This window comes from Macrobrachium rosenbergii, chromosome 32, assembly GCF_040412425.1.
Source record: "Macrobrachium rosenbergii isolate ZJJX-2024 chromosome 32, ASM4041242v1, whole genome shotgun sequence".
Lineage (NCBI taxonomy): Eukaryota > Metazoa > Arthropoda > Malacostraca > Decapoda > Palaemonidae > Macrobrachium > Macrobrachium rosenbergii.
The window spans coordinates 12,912,030-12,935,907 of NC_089772.1; the positions used below are offsets into that span (position 1 = coordinate 12,912,030).

A 23,878-nucleotide genomic window follows, 5' to 3' on the forward strand; every position below is an offset into this window, starting at 1 on the left:
AAGTCTCAAAGGGCACCCTGGTAAGGCTCTACAGAATTGTGGACATTTCCCTGATTCTTTGGAGCAGGAGTTCTTGAGGAAGACAAGGCTGCTTTAAACTTCTCTTCAACGTAGGCAACACCGAAGTGGAGAGGTCTAGCTCCTTCAGCCCAAAACCTATGATAAGGCTGAGCGATGGCCTTTTACTGCAGAGATTGAGAGGTGTCTCAGTAAAAGTGGATGCGGAAGTCTGAGAGCCACTACAGATGCTATGCCCAAAATACCACTTCTAAGGCACCAACCACAAAAGATGGCATACTTTTCTTGGTACCTATTCTCAGGGTACCCCAACACCTCCCTTGCAGCCCTGCAAATTGCCAACAATAAATTAACAATACTAATACTTCAAAACAGATTCATTCACCAATCATAAAATAGCAAAGCAGTTCATCACACAATTCAAATACTTTCCTAATTTTCAACCCTTATATTATCAAATGAAGTGGCTGATTTGACTCACTGAAACATAGAAACGATAACCTTTAGCAACGAATAAAGCTACTGGCTTGGGAGGCAAATATACTAAACAGAAAAAATTCACATTTACTACAAAACACAAAAAGGTATTATAAGGAATGTAAGAAAATATAAATGGCACACACAACAGAAATTGGTATTCCTGGAAGAACAGCTTAGAATACATCTGCACACAACAGTCAAGTGGAAAAGTGAGATTCACGGGATGGAGGAACATGGTCTGGCCAGCACAAAGAGGTGTCTATCTCTTCTATATAAAAGATTTTGGCTTCTACGACTATGAAAAATTCAAATCACCAGTCAAATTTGGTACTTTCATGAGTTTTCTTTTTGTGTAGATAATATTCCAAGCTTTCTTTACTGCACAATTTATAAACCAAGGTGAATATGTCAAACTGGTATCGCAATTTGCTGAACTGATTTCAAGATCCAGATAATTAGGGTTACATGTCCTAAAAGATCTCTCAAATGAACCCATATTTCCTTTCAATTATATCACAGTATTATAAAATCAAATAAGACCCTTTTCTTGAACTTCATTCTTGATATATTGTTAAAGATACACTATAAATCTTTAAGCTGTACAAGAACTACTCTCCTCATGGTCAAGAAAAGGGTCTCATTTTACCCTCACCTTTAAAGAATGAGGCAGTTCTTTATTTTCTTCATTATTATGAAAAGAAAAATATGATACAATTAGGTATGGTTACATTCTAACCTTCTATATATCCCTTCATAGAATTTATGAGAGATGAGGCAATAAAAAAATAATGTCTTTTCAACATCAATACAAATTACTGCACCTGTTAGTGAAAACAAGATTTTTAAAAAAAGGTATACCCAACTTTATTTCTGTAAGAAAATATTACTTTTTAAAACTTTACATTGTACTTATCACAATTATATTAAGAGTACTTCAGGCTGTCAAGCTAAACAATGCAAGTGAAAGCCACTGTCAATTGGCAAAACATAAGATAAAAAAAGTTGCTTAAAAATGCTACCAGCAGATTTTTGGCATAAATAAATGTTATTATTCTCCCACTTGCACAGAAGTTCTAACCAATATAAAACTTCCAGCTATACTGGAACTATACACATGATTCTTAAGAAATTATTAAACTTACTGGTACCATACTTGTTTAAACATCACATTCATTCCTTAATACAGTATACTGTACAAGCTCATACTTCAGTACCAAGGCGTTCTACAAACACATCTTTCATTCACACTTTTAAGTGTTCAGTGACCTTTACTAAAGGGCTAGAAAAAAAAAAATTTAACGTAAACACACACCTACAAACGAGGAATCCAAAAGATCAAGGTATTCTTTGTAAAAGATCTATGTACTTATGTTTTTTGACAAACTGATCCATAAAACATCAACTGTTGCGTTAATTAACAAGAATAAAATTTACTATTACTTTACCACAAAATTTATTACATTATGAGCACTATTCCATTTACTTAAAAAAATAAAAAAATGCTGGCTAACTTAATAATTCTACCCATTTGTAAAATTTGACAGATTTATCAGTCAACAGTGCCAAAAACGCACTCTGATTACTTTTCAAGAGCAAGATATCAATTACAGTCTCTCTGCACTTTACCACCTGGACACATGCTCCTGAAGACACATCCCACAAGCAAGTGCTCTGTGTTGATTCATCACTTGCACAAGCCAATATAGAACCAGCTTGTAACGGATGTGCAACAAGAGAGGAACGTGAGAGTACCTTTTGTGTTGTGCCCCCTTTAAATGTCTGGATGATATTTGCTGTGACAATCTTACTGTTGGTTGCTGCACTGGAGCCAATATCAACATTTTGAAGTTCACACACTAAGTGTCGCGCATGCGGATATTTCTGACTAGGTCGACATGATACCATAAAATGTCGGGTGGATTTTTCATAGGACAGCGAGGTAAAGGGACCTTCCAATAATAAAGCATTATCTTCAATTTCATTTTCTTTGACGAACACAAACGAACATGAGGATAACCTTGCTACAAGGAGTCCTCCGGTGCAAGAATTTTCAGCAGCTTCATATGGAATGTAACACATAGACACTACTGGCCCTGAACCTGTAACTCTGATGGTCTTGATAGGACCGTCTGTATTTCGAGTGTCATACATTAATACTAATCCAGTTGCAGAGCCCACAAAAAACTGATTAGCGTGATCAGCATTCCAGCAACAACTCCAAAGAGGGCTCTCCGCTGTAAAAGACCCAACAGGAGCATTGTTGCAAACATTTGTCAACTTAATAAGCTTGTCCATCCCAACTGTAAGAAGTAAATCATTTTTAACAGGATTAAATGCCATGTCTCTTATCTGTTTCGAATGAACTGGAATATATCTCTCACTTTTTATATCAAGCATATTTATTTTCTTGACTCCACAACCTGGAAACATGCTCACATGACTGGGCATAGACACTACCACCATATTTAACCACTCGTTATAAGCCATAACACGACAACCACCATCTTTTGCAATGTCCAGTGCTGAGTGTATTATTAATTTATTCTTATTTTCGGTAGAAATTCCTTGAGACATTCCTAATTCTGGAGCTGAAACATTACTGTTTGCAGTGGCATTCTTCAACATTTTCAGTTCATTCTGTAATTTTGCCACTAACTGTGATTTAAGTTCATACTGAAGCCTTGTTTGGGCATGTTCCAATTCAAGTTTTCGTCGAGCTTCCCTTTCCTTTTCAAGCTCTCGTATAACACGGTCTCTTTCAGAAGTATCGATAACCTTCAGTGATTTAGCATAAAGTACTCTTATGTCTTTCCTAGTTGCTTTAGCATTGCACTGAGGACATTTTCCTCCTTGACCTTTCAACCAGCGCTCAATACAGGAATTCCCAAAAATATGTCCACACTTCAAAGATGCCAGACGATGAGCTCCAGAATTAGCCCAGGGTTCAAAGCATATGGAACATATCTGTCCTTCATCATCAGATTCAGGCGATGATGGATCCTTCACTAAACCTGCAACGAAAAAATAGTTAGGAAAAAAGATTTACTCATCAAACCTATTAATTTTATTTCCAATAAGCCTGATAAAGACAGTACTGTGCATAGAATGCCGTAATAACATATGTTAAAACAATCTGTATTTTTCCTCAGTATATAAAACTGAGCCTTTTATATGAGTAATCTTCAGTGCAAACTGGATCGGTTGTTGAAACTTGTTGACAGGGTAGTTAATCGGTTGGTTGAGTGGGGGGAATACCCCTCACTCACCTTCCATCACTACTAACTTTTCTTCAGCTGCAGGGACTGAGCAGGGCAGCTGAGTGAGTTGAAGTATGTAATAGGCTCTGGTTGTGTAAAATGGCTCTGGTTTGTATACTTTGGAAAAAGAAAACTTACTTTAAAATTTGTTATTTGTCCCTACAGAAATACAGTGCACTTCACTTTGCAATGCATATGTGTATCTATACACATGCAAGCTAGGCTCGCACATCGACTTTCATAACAAAACATAATCATATGCACTTTACTGAAATAAAATCCTGGAAAATCTTATTCTAATACACAAACTTTTAACTAATTTTGTCTATTTATCCGTTTTTTTTTTTTTCATTTTGTTTACAAACAAAACACTCATACATTCATTGTTACCACTGGAGTTATCCATAAGAGGCAGAGATGGAGGGGGGGGGTGCTATAAAGTGTTTTCTACTATACCTCAGCTGCTTTTGTAAATTACAGCAGAATTCTTATTAAGGAATTTTTTTTTTCTGCTGAAATCGTTGCATGTTTTGGCCAAGTTTATTTCTGCCAAACTGTAGGTATATTTACATCTTACAAATTTACAAGGAGTGTACAATTTAGTGATTTTGTATTTAATTTTCATTCTCAAATGTATAAGCTAGCCATTGTTCAAAATGAAAAAAGCTTGATCTCTGTAATGGACAGGTAATATATATTGTAAGATATTTTTTAAAACGATACATTTCTACTGGTACGTAATTTCTTCCTCCCTGAATGCATAACAGTCATACTATAGATATTGCAATGAAGCATGACAGCTGATGAATCATAAACAATGGAACTTCATGATGCATGTCCATGATTTGAAACAATATTATACCATACATCAGCAGGATACTTCCAAATGTGGTTCATGAGTACAATACACTGTTTATTAGTAGATATGTATTTCATTTTCCTTCCTTAAGAGAATATTGAATATTATGGACTAGTTTAGCCTATCAAAGTGTAACTACACTAACCTACCAAAGCCTTGCTGACCTAGTGTATTTAACTTCCTACGTGCATTATAAAAATTTGATCTAACTAAAGACTACAATTTGGTTTTGCAAACTATTTAGCCTATCCTGTGATATAGTAGTTATGAAATTCCATGGTGGCCATAAGAAATAGGTGTATTTTCAGGTATTTCTTTATGCTTCAAGGCTAACCTCAATTACTGGAATTTACATACTGCCATACCACAAGACTTCCACATAACAAGGACTTTAAGTTCTGTTATTCGTTATTCTGAAAATTCAAGTTTAGCAACTAGAATTTGTCTTTCAAGTTCTGTTATTCATCATTCTAAAAATTCAGTTTAACGACTAAAATTTGTTTGTGTAAATTTATCGTACTTTACTCTGTTATTAAGAATGTAAGCTGTGGTTCCAAATAACCTTTTGGATATGGTGGATGCATACAGTCCACCCCCTGTGCTATCCATATACAAAAAATCTACATCAGGACATGCGATTTTATTAAAAAAATCAGATTTAAAAAATTATTAACTAATGTCAGAAATTTTTAAAAATCACAACAAATTTTTTAACACTACAATAAAGTTATAAAAATAATACAGGGTATAAGTAACAGATCAAAGGAATGTGATTGTATCATCTTCATTATTCTCAATCAACAATATTCGTCAGTTGATCACTGATATTTCTATCCTTTGTAGGATTTCATATCTAATCCCCTTGTTTAAATTGTAGTTTCCTGTTTGTCATAAAATCTCCGCTTTATCTTTCCAAAAATGCAATCAATTTCCAGATACTTGGGTAGCACTTTAATGAGGTGAAAACTGAAGCATGGTAGAGCTAAGGAATGCTGTTCCAATCATTAACTACTAAACAGAGTACTAACTGAATGACATTTTTTAACTAAGGGAGTAATAACATGGACCACACTTGAAAATATAAACCAAAACTCTTTCATAAAATGCCTTGCAAAGCTAGAACTTAAAAGCTTTTTCATAGCTCCATACAATACACTAAAATGAACACCCATTTCTCTGAAAAAAGCAGCAGTATCTTAAAGCACATATTTCTTCTTACCTGACTCAGCCTTTTTAGGGGTTGTCTCATTAACTTCTTTAGAAATTTTTGACTGAGGCTGACTTGATTCATCAGATCCACGATTTGAAGGGCCAGCAACTGATAACGACAGGTCATACTGCTGTGAAGGATTTGTAGATGAGCTTTGTTCTGGATGAAAGGGCTCTGTAATGTCTGAGGATTCGAGCTATTGTCTGGGTTTTCTGACACCGTGTGTCCCAACTGAGGAGGTCCACTATCAGAAACTTGCTGCTCTACCAATGAAGAGGAGGATGCAGGGTTTAAAACAAGCGGAGGATTATCGTTTGAATTCCTCTGATCTACTGGCACTCTAACATGAGATGCAGAGGATTCCGTTGAAGTAATCTGTCTATTTAACGATGCCGAAGGATGAGCCACCTCTCCACGGGAACTCTCTGCTGGAAATGATATTTCTTCAGTGGATGAATCTGATGAATCTAGTAATGGGGGATGTGACAGTGGTGACTGTGCCATGTGCTGCCTTCCTCTCTGCATTACAATTACGTCAGGGCTATCACTTTCCTGTAAATAAAGCTGATTAATGTACATCCTGAAAATGTTGCAAACCAAGAGCCTTAAAGTCATCTGAAAACTTGAATTAACCATATATATGATTTGATGCAACTAAAATTTTCACGCGCATAAATATCATCCAGAATTCTGCAAATTACGCAAAACCTGAAGCAAAACAGATAGTATTGTAAAAGGAAAAAAAAAAAATATGGAGAGTATAAATAGTTTTCACTGTAAAAAATGCAAGATAATTACTAATTTAATCAGAAAGAGTAAATGGCTGTGTTCCTACTCAAAATGTACAACAGTTTTAGGTGATTGCTACTTCGTCTCAAACCACTTCAATTATGACTAGATGATTGGTTACAAAGAGGAAACAGCTGTTAAAATCAAGCAAGTAATATTAGATGATAGGCAAGACATTCAATATTAAAGGAGGAACCACACTGAATGTTCTTGCTTTTTGAGAGTCAACATAAAAAATACTCTTATTATATTTGGAGAGATGGGAGACAAGCACTCATAATAAAAGTAAGATGTTAATATCTAAAGAAATATCCAAGTTATTTCAAGTTTTGCATAATCGTTCAAACACACGTATCATGCAACTTGAAATTTTGTTCCCTAAACATGATTTCACAGTATATCTCATGTATCATGTGAGTTGCATTTTTGATGGCCCAGATAACATTAAGCTAACCTCTTTCCCTCAGTAATCCCATTTTCTTATTAACAAATGAAATTAAAAAAATAATCTTTACTTACTGAACAAATTTCATTTTCAGTACATTACACTGTACTAGATTATGCTTGTGGAGAGAATTTAATTTTCGGTAGATTGTACTAGGCTAAGCTTTCAAACAAGAATCCCAAACTTATAGCTCACATAAAAATTCGTGACCATCTCTTATAACTAACAACCACTTATTATATTGCATGACCACCACTTATCACTGACATAAACAAATGAATCGGGAAACAGTTGTTTTGTAATTTTGAGGATTTTTCTTATAACATAAACTATGATAGTTTACCTTTTATACCCATTTTACATTTATGTACCAAAAACTAAAAATCATAATTCCAGTAATAATTTGTTTCTTTTAGCAACTAAAAAATTATTATCCTCATTACTTCGGTAGTAGCCCTCAATCAGCTGATTCCAAGATCATGAACATTAGCCTAGCCTACTTAAATGCTTATGGCAGACGATCAGTTTTTTTATATTATGACGATGATATAACATGTTAATAATACATTATAAATGGATTCAGTAAGTCAGATATCAGTTTCATTACCATTACCTTTATCTTAAATACAGCTGTAACAGCCTGTTTGACTTATGCAAATGGATACTGCAAGTGCAACACCTAGCCTACGCCAATAGCCCACACACATTTTGCATCTTGTGTATGGTAACACAATATGGTAACAACTGATAAAGTTGCTGTATAGAAATACATTACTGGTGATAAAATCATGGTAGGCTGTGAGTACACAAAAGTAGGCTACTTACCTACCACTGCATGTCATCTACGAATGTGAAAAAAAAGGAGTTGCACTTTTTTAAACTGTATTTACACATTATATTTTGTTACAAATATGAGGAAAAGGGTAGGTAACTGCCTTTTGCATAAAGTTTTTAATTTAAAGTATGATGCTTATTGTTTATATGCATATCTAGTGACTATGGTTATGCGGTATTGACAACGTAAGGTGAGGAAGGGTACAGAGTTGCCCTTGAACACCTACAGACTTTTTTAATAGCCCTTATCTGACAGGGCCTTAGCTCTATTAATTCAGATAATCAAGGGATTACTTATTACCAACTGCTGACTTAACTGTTATACAGTTTTCTTTTATAACAAAAGATTTTTAAGCACACAATCACATATATATACCGAACATTTTATTCCAAAATAACAGGTTCACCAGGATTGTATGTGAAGACAGAGGGGTATATGCATAGCCATCAGTCAGAAAAAGGAATGGAATCTATGTCCACTTCTGGTGGAACTGTATGTGAAGTGAGATTGAGGGGATGGGAGGACACTCACTATATGATATATAGTTCTGTACGAAAACAAAAAAACCTGTTTAGTATTGTAAAATCCTAGTTTATTTCCCCACAACTCCATTCATCATAAGCATGCCTGAACTGTTATTTGGGGAGGTTGAGAATGTGATTGCCCCAGAGTTGTAAGAGCAAGATTACAAGAGACTTGACAGAGAACTTTGTTCATCAGAACTCCCAAATGCAGGTTTCTGTAGTCTAATCACCAAGTGAGATACTTCCTCACTCCCTTATTCACCAAAACTGGAAGTGTTGAAGGACTGATGATTAATAACCAGTGTTGCTTCGGGTGCCACAGAAGCGTTCCTAGGAGGAAAAAGCATGTAGCACAGGTTTCTCTATAGACAAAAGGTGACAGAGAAGGATTTATCAAAGCTGGGCTGGTTTGTTGCTGCTGGGACAGGAACTACGTTGATCTGATACCTCCACAAATCTGCTGATCTAAATTTCTGTGATGCAGACTTTTGCCACTACTATATCGATCAACATGCCCAGATACAGCATCTGCTGCTTGGGTAGGTTACTGGTCTCAGTTTATTATGATCCCAGATCATGACGAAAGGACAGAAGTCAACCCTGATCCAGGAGCTCTGCATCTCACAGGGCACCAGGATCAACCAATCACGAAAAACAGATCCAAAGCAAATGGGCCCAAACTGACACCATTGTGAACACTTGCAAAAACATTTGCCACTAGGCCAGTTGACTTTACAAAGCAAAGTGCTTTGAACTGGTAAGACTATCCCACAGCAGATATCTTACTGATGGATGGGCATCAGAAAGTACACAACTTTCAGATCTATTAAAAGCATGAAGTTGCTCTCTTGGAATAGGAGCCAACACAGAAAGTGGGGTTTCCATCATGAGTGGAGTTTGACAGACAAACCTGATATGAGGAGAAAGATCAATGATTGCTCTCCAGGCCCCACTTGCCTTTTCCACCAGGAACAGATGACTGTAGAAGCCTGGAGAGTAGTTATCTACAACTTCTAGTACATTCTTCTCAAGCAGTGTCCTTACCTCCATCCATGGCACAAGAAATTTGGACAATCCTGGAGAGTATATAGGAAACGGGATCAGTTTGTGAGAAAGGGGAGGGCATTGGTCCTTTGAGGAAGTTTGTTATCATCTTGAAGGACAGACTACCCAAGGCTCCACCCACTGTCACTGCCCAATGGCATGACAGGCATTCCCCACCTCATAGCAGTGGAAGAGGGGGACTACCAACTTTGGCATACGCCTCCCTTCTTTTTCCCCCAACCTCCCTCCAGATTGAAGCCTGGCCAGAACACTCCTGACCCTCTCCAAAGGAAGAAGAATCAGACCTTGGAAGACAGATGGCCTTTCCAAAAGCCCAATGTTAATGACATAGGCAACCCCAAAGGAGAAACCAAAACTCATCCATCCCTATGCACAAGCCCTCTCCTGGTCATAACTCCCGTTGCTCTTTTTCACTGCCAGGTTTGCCCACAGGTTTGCCAAGAGACATAATCCACACATTTCAAAGAAAAGGTACACTCCTGACCTCTGCAAGCTTTACATAAAAGAATAATGGTCAGTTGTCATAGGTGACATAAACCTAGCAAACTCATTTGTGCCCAGGACCTCTTTGCTGATCATTCTTTCTAATTTATCTGTAAATTCATTCATTACATCCAGCAATCAACAATTAGTTATGTAATAGTGTACATTTTCTAACAAAATCTCCATTTTCTTTGCATCCCCAACACCTATCTGCTCACATTCTAGCACTTCTTCATAAGTGCAAGAATACTCTTGGTAAAGAAATCTAGGCCTTTCTCAGTAACAGGTGGTTCCTACTTGTCATCCTGTTCGTTGACTCACTACTATACCATCCAACACTATTCGTTCCCCTGTGACAGGAGTTCCTGGATCATTTATCTGTAAAACCTTTCATTATATTCTGCAGTGAGTGATAAGAATGTAAGGGCTTTGCCTTTCAAAAAAACTCCCCATTTTTTTTGTACCCCCAAAACCTACCTCCTCAGATTCTAACTCTTCTTCATGAGCACGAGCATCTTCTTGATATGGAAACCTTGGCCTTTCTTCATATCCAGGGGTTCTTACTCGTTCTCCTGTTCGCTGACTCAATACTACACCATCCAGCACTATTCGTTCCCCTATGACGGGACTTCCTGGTTCATTTATCTGTAAAATGCAATTTTCAAATCATTGCCTGAACTAAGTCTGGGACAAGCTCTGATATCCAACAACATATGCACTATAAATCTAAAAAATCTTTAGGTTGGTAGCAAGGCACAAAGCTTTGGAATTTTCTTACCACCATTTTCCTTGACTATTTATATGTGCTCCAAAGCAAGGTTAAAAAATAATACAGAACATGATTAAAAGATGCAAAAATGCCATACTCAACAAACCAAGCATACCTTAAGCTGTAGTAAAATCCAAAATCTGAACACACTATCAAAATGACTGATACAAAGAATGACATAGCTGTATGGTATAACTCAGCACATAAAATCTGGAAAAACTATTTTGATCCCGTAATTCTCATTAAACTACAAGCAAAAAACATTAATGTAAAAGTAATAATTGGACTTCAAGGCCTCCAAAAAGTAATTTTAACATATCAAGCTTCCACAGCAGAGAATATGTGCGTGAGAAAACAAAGAAGGAATTACCACTAGAGTCAAGTCCAGACCACGAGATCTGTCCCAAGAGTTATTAAGTCAAATTGAGTTGTCTCATTCTTAGACAGGCCATGTGACAAACTTCTCTAAAGAGGCCATGTGAAAATGCCCCCCCACCCCCAACCAAAAAAAAGACAAGTCACTTCTTGGCCAGAGGCTTTCTAAGGGTTAAAATTTTCTCAGTAGTGATATAACATTGTCTACCCATCTCTGTCAGAAAAACCCAAAAAGCAAGAGTGGATCTTCATCCCTAGATAAAAAATTGACTAAGTAGGAAGAAACACAGGACTTGTCGACAGATCAGAATGTCCAACACCAAGGCCAGACTCAGAAGACATTCCAACACCACCTGGTACGAAACAGGTGGCTATAGACAGTCCAACTGGGTCAGCCAAGCATTATTCATTTATTCTGAATGCCAATTGCACTTAACAGCACAAAGATGAAAGCTAGCTTTAACAATAGGTAAGATTCATCCTATATAATTGTTTCTATTAACTTTCCTGGGCTTTGTCTCCCATAAAATTCCCTCACCTCCAGACTTTCCATAGTTCCCATCCAAGCACATCTGGGCTTTCCAACTATTCTGGTACTGAAGGAGCCCAGGTGACACTAACACGTACTATTCTCCCACGTCCAAACCATCTCCCCCCCCTTCATCATTATCTCATTTTCATATGGAACTCTTAAAATTACTTCTCATTCTATCCTGCAATCCTAACATCCTTCATAAAGCTTTAGTCTCAGGCTGGTAACATATTTGATAGTTTTGACATTTTTGTCCATATAACAAAACAGATTGAACTACCGCTACGTATATTCTTATTTTTCTAAGCAATTTCACTCTACCTGATTTCCAAATCTTATTCCGCATGTCCACTGATTTGCCTTTATTTAGTCTTTTACCAAGTTCCAACCCTAAAAACAATATAATATTTGAGATTCCGTCTTATTGACCCTTTCTCAATCTAATATTGTTTCATCCCTTTGTGCAAACTCTTTCCTCATTACTTGTGTTTTTCTTGAATTTGTTTTAAGTCCCATCTTTCTAGATATATGATGCATTCTATTAAACATGCTTTGTAAATCTTGTAGTATTTTGCCTATTTAAACAGCATCATCTGCATATTCCAAGTTGTCAACTTTCAATCATTAATCAAATGTAAAGACCATCCATAATATTGATCTGTGGATGATGTCATTTTCCTTCTCATAATCAACAACGGCCTTCAAAAGGGGATTTATATTTCCATACAGAGCTGCACCACGTGTCTTAATACTAATACTTGATATGTCTTCTCTAAAACCAGCTTGTTCACCTCTAAGCTTTTTATCTATTTCACTCTTCAGCCTATAGAGAATATGTTTCATGAATATTTTCATTACAACTGACTTAAGTGCAATGCATCTATTGTTACTACATTCAGTCAGGTACCAGTCTCTGGAACCTTTGCCATGACTTCCAATTCCCAATCATCAGGCTTTGTTTACTCATTTCATACTCTACAAGACAGTCTAGTTAATATACAAGGGGTTGTTCCAGTTAAAATGTTATCTTCAGTAATTCCATCATAACCTGGTGTCTTCCAATGACTAAGTTTCTTTATTGTTGATTCCATCTTAAAAACTGTAACTTAATTCACAGGGGGATTCAGATCGTCTTCCGCCTCTGGTATATCGCCAATTTCCCTCCTCATATCATATTCATGACTTTGCAAACATGCTCTGCCCAGCATCATCTTTTGTCTTCTTTTTGCAATATGTCTGCCTCTTCAGATATGGTTCCTGTAACAGCAGATTATTTCAACATTCAACTGCAAAAGTCTTCCAATGTTCATCTGGTTTTAAAAATGCACCCTATTTTCCTTTTCAGTCTCTCCTAGGACCCCCTTGCCCATTACATCCTCCATGCCTTCATTGTCCCTACGAACTTCTGTATTCATATCATCAACAAAATTCTTGCATCTCTCTCTTGGGTTTTTCATCTATAATATTCTGCAGTTTTATAAAGAATTTGTCTCCTATTTCTGCAAAGGCATCAAACTGCACTGTTTTGATTTAAATCTTATATACTCCTTTACCAATTCCATCTGTTCTTCCTGAATAAGTAACCACTTTACCCCATGTAAAATGTATGATCAAAAGTTATTCAACAGCACTCACCTCATTTTCTCCGTCTACCTCTTCTTCATTCACTGACCCTGTTGAAAGTAAGTCAGGTTAATTATACGATGGAACTCATTCAACAATCAAAAGCATTTGAAAAAGGTACTTAAAATACTTATTAAAAGATCCTTGATCATTAGTGGAGTTTGAAATATAGTAAACTGAAATTAACAAATTGAAATTAAGAGAGTTGAATATCACCAGGTAAGTTGTCATTACCCCTACAACCTGGTGAATCCCTTAAATACCAAATTTTAAAGTAATCTGTGTTTGTCCTGGATATACAAACCTGTCTTGAAGTAGGAGCATGATTCAACACGAGCAGAAAACAGTTTATCAAACCCAGTAACAAGGTGGTTAATTGGAGGCAGTCACATGAATGGGCGACAACCCCTACTCATCTTAAGCAAGCACTTTTTCCTTCACCATCAGAAATTATGTAGGGTGGCTGAGGTAGAATTTCTTAAAGGCTCGAGTTTGTGTAACTATAAAAAATACAAATTACTTTATATTCCTAAAGAAATACAAGCCACTGTCTTTTACTGGGGATATTCATTCCTTCGGTGATAAGATAGGCTCTCGACTCACTGGAAAGTTGAATTTTCACCTGGAAATACCATATTCCTGGTCATGAATATGAGCAAGGGACCAATGACTTCTATAATCTACACTATCTGGCATAGGGATGTAAGACTAAGAAAACTTAGGAGTATAAAGTCCCACTCTAAAGATAGGGTAGCACAAGTCAGAGGGCAGCTAGTCCCTGGCTCAACCATAAATTGATGTGTTCAGATGTTAGCTTTTAAATTACCACACACTAACCCACACATTGCTAAAATGGAAAACAGGAGTCCCACCTTATAAGCAGAAGCTCAAAGATAGGATGCCTACTTGTTAAGTTCACAAGCCTCATGGCCTGTCCAGCATGTACTGCATGATCCCTGCCTTACAGAGAACAGAAGAGAGAGAGAGAGAGAGAGAGAGAGAGAGAGAGAGAGAGAGAGAGAGAGAGAGAGAGAGTGAGAGAGAGAGAGAGAGAGAGCCAATCACTCATCCATTCAACCTCCAGCCTTCTGCCATCCAAGTACCTTAGGCACAATGCTCTTTTGTCGTAAAGGGTCTAGAAGACTACATAAACTGTTAAGCAGTGACCACAGGTCCTAAAGAAAAGTTCCATGGAATCATAGGTAATGTCCTTATGGTAAAAGGAGGCAGGTTTTTGGCATAGACATCTGCCCTCATTACCTGTGAAGCTAAAAAGTTTCTTTGAATGGATGGGATAAGCCAATGGTCCCGGCTTCATAATTTTCACCCTCTGAGTGCTAGGCACAACATAAAAGTCTGAGCAAATTGCCATCATGTTGTGACAGGACTCAAGCTACCATGACAGGTCTTGAGGGCTTTTTGGCACCTGAGTTGGGTTGCGGTGGATGAGTCACATCCCATTCGGAGGATAACTCTGTTGAAGACGAGAGGTTTATGCCCATCAGTCAGAAGACTTAGCTCAAGGCAGAACAAGATTTCACTGCAAGGACTGAGAACTTATCTCAATGAAGGTGGGCGAAGTCTGCAATTTGTGTCTGTTTATCCATTTCCCATAAAATTTGCCACCACATGAGTTAATTATCTAGTAATAAAATCTGATTTTAGTGTGTTTTGGCTATTTTCATATAGTATATTTAAATAATTTGTTCTAAGTGATCAATTCTTTTCTTTGCTAGACGATTTTATGCCATTCATTCTTTAACTAGTCACTTATGCTTCTTCCTTGTAAGAATTCTTTTTGATGTTGTTTCAGGTTGCCTACTATCACTGATGACATGTTAGTTATTAAGTGTTATTGTAATACTGTTTTTTATTTCCATAAGTATTGCTTATGTAGCAATTTCATGAGTATGTATTTCTGTCTAGTTCATTCACAGTGCAAAGTGACGATTTTCCTCGATATACGAACCCTATGTTGCTTACATGGGTACACATTCAGGGAAAGCTGGTCCTCACTTTCACTAGCAACAGAGGCAAGAGCAGGGTTACTTCAAGGTGGGATTATGATAAAATACTTCAGGTTTTTATATCTAGGAAAAATACAAATTTTAATTTGCAATTTCTTCTTAAGAGGACACAACAATTTGTCTCTTATACAGAGGCTCACTCCGCAGGTGAAGATACTGCCCAAAGAACATGACTGATTATGTTTTTCCCACCTAAAAATGTGAGCTCCCTGGACATATGTGAGATGGGGAAGGATGACACTATAGCCTGGTATACATGATGTTGAGGCTGATGGGATCCTGTGCCACAGTTTGGCTTTCTCGTAGTCTTGCCCAAAGCAATGTATAAAAACCCAGTTATTCCATTGAGAAAGGGAATACCATTTCAGGTAGTAGTAGTATCATAATTTAACACAGTTAATACATAATGTTAAAGGGAGACAGAACAACACACCTATCAACCACAACTACACGACCAATGTCTGATGGATGAATAGACAGAGAGAAAGAGAGAGAATAATCGAGCTATCCTTCATACATCCCACTTTAGGCCCTCCATGAACCTTAAGCAAGATGCCTTCTGGTCCAACAGAGCTTGGGTTGCAACACAAGCCGCTGGCAGCCAGCAAAGGTCAACCTAAGAAGAGGTCAACTGAGATATAAATTGTTACTGGTGACCTGGCAGCAAGAGCCACCTGCCCTAAGTGCCTATCCCACCGAATAGTTACCATGAACGCTAGAGATGAGAAAATGCTGGATCATCTCATGAAGCCAGAACGAAATGTGCCTGCCAGTACAAACAAAACCATCAAAATTTAAGCCTAAGATGGAGAATACTGTGTACAGAGTGCAGCAAAACTCTTAAGGGGCAAATAAGAATCTTGTTTCAATCATCATCAACAAAGCTCCAGAGGGAGATGATTAGAAAAACTTTAGAACGTCTCTCTTGTCAGGAGCATACAGGTTTTGAGTTTTTGCGACCAACCCAGAAGTGTACAACAGTAAGAGATATCAACCTTCCATATGCCAAACTAAGTACAAGGGGCCCAAGAAACTCTCCAACTTTCTTTCCTGATGCTCAAGCAAGTATGAAGACAACCCTGAGCATGACACTATTATCCAAGACTCCCTCAGGCTGCCTGGGTGAAACTACAAAGCATGAGTCACAGCCCAATCTGAAGGACTGAGTTTGTGGGTTGGGCAGACTGTTTGAAGCTCCTCATGAGCATGGAAACCTAACCGAGGTAGAGTTCCATAACCTTTGGCAAGAACACCTGGGGCCTTTTCTCCACAGAGGCAGACACAGAGAAGAAAATGCATTCTGCTGAATGGTGGCACCAACTGGAGCAGCACCCCTCTCATAACACCAGCAAAAGATGGCCTGCCTGTTACCACTAGGTCATCAGCATATGGTACCCTTGACCTCCCTTTCTGCACTCTTACTCCATACAGTTTCCTCCATTACCATGTAAAACAATAAAGGACTATCTGATGATCCTACGTTGTGATACAGTAACATCACCAAATTAAGACTACAGTATATGAATCTTTAAGATACGCTCTGCCTTTGTAATGTCCAATGGTTGGATTGGTATCCTGTAAAATTAAACCACTAATAATTTGAGCTTCCATGCATAGTTTCCTAGGTCACTGGTGAGTTTAAACATACTGCTTAAGCGAGGGTAAAAGGTACTGTAAATTGCTGGAAGATTCTTCACTTTCTGCACTCAAGCACTACCTGTCAGCGAATACACTAACTCACCACTTAGTGTTGTACTTTGCAGCTTTGTATTTGCATATTTAAGTAATTTAAATTTAAACATACACAGTTAGAATAATTACCTTGACTGCCCATGGAAACAGACATATTTGTAGAGTCTGAATCATAGTCAATGTCCTCCATCTCCTCAGTGTCAGAGAGGTGGGGTGGTGTTCTTTCTTCAACTACACTAGCCATAATAACACTTCAGATAAAAGGTCCTTCTCCCAGCTTTACTTGCCATTATTCACGACGAAAATTCTGCAAACAAATACAACACAAAGATAATATTTTACTTGGCAAATTCATGTGACTTAACTAGGGATTTGGTTATTTGAAAGTCAAACACTTGTTAAATGGTTTAATGTTAGCTACTGAGCTACTGATACAAAATCCCATTCCACCTGAGCTTGTATATACTGTATGTAGTCTCATTTCCTACCTACTCCCTCAATCAGATTATGGGAAAAATACTACACTTTGGCAATACCAAATTTTTTTATACAAACCTACTACTGTAATCGTATTTATAACTATTGTTAAAAGCACATTTTTTCCTGGATCTCTGGTCCTTTGTTAAACAGAAAACAAATGAAGGAGAATAGCCAAAGGAGTGTCTTCTGGAGCTATAGCCAAGAATTACCTAGTAACCTCACTTAGAGAAATAATTTATAAGGCAGTGAACTGTCCAGCAGGTGATGGCTTGCCACCTCTTTGTCTAAGACAGGGACGGGTAAAAGAGAGACGGGAGGATACCAGCCACTCGTACCCTTTCTGTCCCGCTTACCAAACACCTTAGACGAGAAGCACGTGTCCTCTAAGGCCCGGGTAGGAAGCCTACTGGGGCCGGTACTGGTACACCACAGCTCAAAAGAATCTTGGGTAGTGGCTGCACCCATGTGCTCGGCAATGGGAGGAGCAGTACTGAAGGCCTAGGTAGGAAGCCTACCGAGGCTGGTACGCCTGAGGTCCGAAGAACCCCGAGCAGCGATTGCACCAGTGCAATCAGCAACAGGAGCAGCATTACTGAAGGCTGGGTAGGAAGCCTACCTTGGCCATTGCCAGTACCACGGGGGCCTAAAGAACCCCAGGTAGAGGCTGCACCAATGTGCTCGGTAACGGGAGCAGCAGTACTGGAGGCCCAGGTAGGGAGCCTACCAGGGCCAGTGCCAGTACAACGGGGGTCCAAAGAACTCCAGGTAGTGGCTGCACCCATGCGCTCAGCAACGGGAGCAGAGGTACTGCTCATGAGAGACTAGGCCTGGTGCCAGTAGACCGGTACCAGGGCCAGCACTGGCATCCTGGTAGGTGGGCTACTTGTCAGTACCGGTATACCGGGGTTCCAGAGAACCCCAGGTAGCTGTTGCATCCGTGTGCACGGCAACAGGAGCAGAGGTACCAGGGTACCACTAACGAGGCACCAGGCCTGGCACTGGGGCCGGCACCGGTGGTCTGGGTAGACAAACTACTGGGGTCGGTACTGGAATACCGGGGTTCTGGAGAACCCGGGTAGCAGTTGCACCTGTGCGCATGGCAACAGGAGCACGAGGCAACCTTCCTCTTCTGCTTGCAAGCTTGGAAGAAGAACGGGGAGGAGGCGACAGCACTCCACGACGAAGACGAAAAACAAAGACAACGATGACGACTTCTTTCTCCTCTTCTTGAATTTGCCGAGCATGCCTTTGGCAGCAGCGTGTAGAGGAGAACATCACTTACAGATGATGTTTACGGCAGAACCTGGGAACTCAATCCCGATACTGCATGAAGGGTTACCGAGGGAGTGGGAGCAGTCCTACAGCTAGCAGACATCGTGGGCAGTTGCTGGCATGCCCCTCGAGCCTAAATGATTATTAGGTTCAAAGGACACTCAGCTCTCCCGAGAGGCCTGGAGAGGTACATAGCTCTCTAAGGCCCTCGGCCTCCACAACACACGAAAAAAGAAGTCGGGTTAGATTGTTCATTATACTCATGTCATGGTGTGACATACAATAATAAATAAATTATAATATTGTAAATGAGGTTCAACCTCAAGAAAGAGAGAAACCGAATACACAGTCTGTCCTTCCCTGGACAGCACCTAACCCAGCGGTTTCCTCTTCAAAATGCTAAAGTGACTGAGGGGCTTGTGTATAATTATATAACAAATAGAAATCACTCAAAAATATATCGACAAAAAACAAAAGAAAGCAAAGAAGCGCAGAGACGTCTTCACATGACGGGAGCCAAAAGCGAAGTGGAGTGCAGACCGACGAGTGGGCAGGGCTTCCCCCTTACCATCGGTAGCCACTGACCTTGTTTGGAAGTTAACAGCCATTCCACATCCTGTTTGCAAGCAAAATCCCTATGTAAAGACCAAAGGTTTGTATTTGTGCAAGGACAATTACAAACTAGTTAAAAAATTTGTGATCTGTTCCTACAGAAATCCAAACAATGACCTGTGAAGGAGATTCCTGCCTTACTTGGGAGGTTATCTCTGTCAACTGACTGGAAATTGAAAACCCATCCAAAAATATCACAAACCCAGTCACGAATAAGGATACCAGAATGGTTGGGCCCTGTGCCTGGGCGAGGGGAGTCACAGTGAGGAGAGCTGCTCGGCTCACCTGTCCACCACGATCATCCAACCATGCATGGACCAAGAGAGCAATATACCCTGTTGCTAGAGGCAAACCCTATCCACATACCAGCACGTGACTAGTGAACTGCACAATTCTGAAGAGCCATGGTGGGAGGGGGATTAATCGTGCACCAGGTGCAGGAGCCAACCATCCTTAACTCGATGTGGGCCCAAGAATTCACCGAAAGGCAAGACAGGAGCAGACCTCTAATCTAAACAGGCTGGCAACATGGTGCCAACCCTACCTGAGGAGAGCTGATCACCACCAGTGACCAGGCACCCCCACCCTACCTATGGGGGGAAGGTACGAGTAGTGCACAAAAGACTTCTTACATAAGTACTAGACTTCCCCTTTCTAAATGGCCACCTGTCCAGGGAAAGGCAGCAGGTTCAAGGTGGATGTACACAATGAAGTAGAAGACGAAGATGAAGAGGAAAATCGCCAACGGCTACCCAACTCTTCCCTCTAGAGTCGCTCCTTGCCTTGCCTTGCAGAGCTGGTTGAGTCAGGAACTGAGGACTAAGTCAAAATCATCAGAGGAATCTCTCCAGGAAGGACTACTGAAACCAGAAACCCCTTTTCCAATGCAGCAATCAAAACAGCCGATCCCACCAGTAACTACCTCAGAAGACTGTGAAGCCCTTCTCCCTTCTTCCTCAGCCAGGTAAAATTAGGAAGGCTACAACAGGACTGCCTAATTCTTGGTAGACTAAACTCCTACGAGAACTCCCATAACGACTAAGTCTTAAGGATACCTAAAAGTCAATATTATTAGTACATAAGTCAGCGGACGACACTGCTGCTGATGAGCCTTTCATTAGACACTGCTACATTCCAGGCAAAACCCAGACAACTTTTAGCAATTGTCATCAGTCAAGTTTATTATGCAAACTCTTGATGCGACTTGTAGCATACATGTAAAGTATAACTCCATCTTCTGCACTCTTCTTTACCTGACCACCCATTTCTGCTCACAACACTAGGCAGGTTGCTGCAGCAAACAGTATGTCTTTTCTAGTATCAGGTTTAATATACTTGGTTTCCTAAGAGTTTTATCTTGGCTACAATTAAAATATGGAATAGTTTACCTAGTGCAGCTGTGGAACATTCTGATCTCCAAAAGTTTATACGAGGAGCAAATTCATTCCTGCTTACTCCTGACATCTGAATTCAGGTGTATTTGTTTGATTTTCTGTTCCCTCTTATTCAATTATATCATCTTTCCCTATAAACTCCCTTTCTGCAGGCTGATTTCCCTTTGGAGCCCTCTTTGGTTTATAGTCTGTTGGCCCTGTCCATGAGAGTTTTCAGATGAAGCTTTACACAAAGAAAGAAGTCTATAACAGGAAATTCCTTTGCAACAAAGTTAATTAGAGAAGTCAAGATATTACCACCACCAACAAAGGTGGTCATGTTTCAGTAACAATGGCATTAAGTTTCCATTCAATGAGAATAAAATGTGGGAACCCAAAATAAATGTAGTAATTAAACAAAAGAGAACAGTAATGAGAGAATACCCATCCAAGATCTAAATTCTCAACCGGCAGTCAGGACAGCAATGAGTAACACATCTGTCCTTTACCACAGCCAAAAGAAACGTGAGTGCCACAGTCAGCGAGTGAGGGTACTCTCCAACTCACCTCACACCAATCTCCCCTGTTAACCACTGGCTGACCACCTTGTTATCAAGTTTCGATTGGTTTTCAGCTCATGCTGAAAGATACACAATATAAAAGTGATAGTTTGCATTCCCTTAGGAACAAATGAGTGAAATTCCATGATAGCCTAGCCTATTTCTACAAATTCTAATTGTGATTGAGGTAAGGTTTATTAGGCATTTGGTCCTTTCATAAATTTTACTGAGTGCATTTTGAATGTTTCTGACAGTCACTGCAGTAGCAAATTAGTAATCTAGTTCTAGTTTTAGAAATACTGGACCCCACCCATATCGTGCAATTATAAGGATCACAGTCAGAAACAGGGAAATTTGGGTGGGGCAAATATAAGAGTAACATGGATATACTCTAACATCCCCATGATACATCTGCAAGTTCTGATTATGAATAAGGTAAGGTTCACTGAAGGATTTTAAAGTGACATCACACATTAGGTAGGGACCTGGTAACCAAGGGTATATTAGTGGGGGCTAGGAAAGGACCCAGTACCCTTGGTTAGGTTATGTGTAGTTAGCTTGGGTCACAACACCATTTTTTTTAATTAGTGCCCTAGGACTAGGTAAGATTAGACTGAGGGTCCAGGAGGGACAAAACCCCATACCCCTGACCAGTTAATTACCCAGCGTCCTAGGTTACATTAGGTTGATTACATCCCTGTGTCTCATCCACCGACATAAACCCTTCCACACACAGCACCTCACTAACACAGTTCTTACGGTGGCCATAGCTCCTAAGGTTGTGGCAGTATGGTATCCCAACCAGTTGCAGAAACTTTAAACCCCTCCAATCATATTCCTGGTCACCCCAGGTCATGCCTAGGCTCATCTGATTTAATAAATCTAGCCTATCAGAAAGAATCTAATCGACATGAATCATCTGCCTACATTGTGACCTATATTCACTTGTTCTATCCTGTTTCCACCATGAAAATGGAAGGTTGTGACACTAATGTTTTCCATGAACCTGCAACATCTTGACAAGTTCAACTCTGTTGATCAAATATCGCAAGGCCACCTGTTTCAATTTTTGGAAAACCTCAACATCATAAACGGCTGTACCAAGGGGATTACTTGGAAATTTCTCTAGCCTTTGTGACGGCTGAAAAGCTGGAAAAACAAAATTTGTAGTACCAGCACCCAAACCAGTCAGCTTATGTACACTTGGAGATGTAATGATTATGACGGTCAAACGAAGGTATATCAATTCAGCAAGAGTCTTTCTTTGAGGGATCAAAATTGTCTCAGTCATAATAACTCTGATATTATGATTTGCAAAGTAATTCCAGCAATTCCTACTGAAAACTGTATTCATCAACCTCACACCACACTCAATGGTGGACTGGTACAATTTCTGTCGGGAAGTGTGTTGCAAGATCTTGCTGGCTGATGAAAAAAAAAAAAAAAAACAGTGATCCCGAGCATGTTGTTGAGATCAAACAGGATCAAGTTCTGCAAAAGGCACTTCATGGTCTGTGGATGTTGGGTATTCAGTGGCACTGACCACCAGACATGAGATTTTGGTAGAGCTATATAGTAGCTCCGCAGCAGCGACTGCCTTCTAACTTAAATTTTCTATAATTTTTTGGTTGCTAATTATTAATTTACCTTTAATTTTTGGCGCTCGAGTGGAATGAACCTGTAATTAACCCCTGAAGTTCATCCAACAAGGGGTTTCCATACGCGATCTTCACAAGACACAGCACGGGTATATACGTCTGTTTCGAATGGTTCATATCCAGTCCGGCAAGTGCAATAAATTGTTAACGTATGGGTACCCAACCCCCGGGCCAGTACTAAACACGGCGAAGGGACATTCCATTTGGCCGACAACAAACAGATGCACCGCCAGTATCAGAACCCCTAAAAGCGTAGAAAGGACCAGCTATAAGGTAAAAACAGGCGCGGAGCTAATATACAGAATTCCCGAGATTCTCTCTGTGCCTATTACAGAAATGATTAAGCCAACAGTAGCCATGACCCCTCAACCTGTATTTGCTCAAAAATTTATCCAAATGGCAGTTAGCCGGGCTTGGTATTCGATGGAGAAGAAAGTTAAAAGCTTCTTGGATACGTCAAGGTGAAGCTTACTCAGCTTCAACCAAGGAGCCAGTTAAGAACGACAGCCGAAAGTTATTGACGGAAAAATTTAACCTTTACGACAGCGTCGGGAGAATGCGAAGGAGACAGCTGATATAGTTTATTAATATATTTCGACTTAAGACAGAAGAGTTTTGACCTAAAAATTACACCTTTTTTAAATATATCTTCGTGCAGGTAAGGAAGATGGCCTCGCCTACATACGCAGACAAAGCAAAAAAATCTTAACTATTTTAGCATTATTTACCGTATTTCGTAAAGGAACCGCGACAGTCACTTAAAGAATTCGTCAACGGTAAGCTGGACGTCATGTCAACGCAAGGATTTTCTCATTTCGATCTCATTTCATCGCGTGAGAGGGGAAAGACGTGAATGGAATATGTAACTTCATTACAAGACTCTTCCCGCGACCGGTTTGTTTACGTCCTTCGAACTTGGAAGATGGACGATGTTCCTCTC

The 23,878-nt window shown here is 39.4% G+C and overlaps 1 protein-coding gene across 2 annotated transcripts; it reads right to left on the reverse strand.

Moving 5' to 3' along the window:
- Positions 1–568: 568 nt before the first annotated feature.
- LOC136855705 (E3 ubiquitin-protein ligase rfwd3.L-like) lies at positions 569–23,878 on the reverse strand. 2 transcript variants are annotated; one of them, XM_067133022.1, is made up of 6 exons: positions 23,667–23,878; positions 17,113–17,290; positions 13,277–13,314; positions 10,443–10,610; positions 5,834–6,376; positions 569–3,509 (listed from the first exon to the last, which is right to left on the reverse strand). In XM_067133022.1, exons 2-6 carry the CDS (start codon positions 17,225–17,227, stop codon positions 3,504–3,506), a joined length of 870 nt encoding a protein of 289 aa, XP_066989123.1. In that variant the 5' UTR covers positions 17,228–17,290; positions 23,667–23,878; the 3' UTR covers positions 569–3,503. The 2 variants fall into 2 exon arrangements, with proteins under 2 accessions (XP_066989123.1, XP_066989122.1); XM_067133021.1 differs by lacking the exons at positions 10,443–10,610; positions 13,277–13,314; positions 17,113–17,290; positions 23,667–23,878.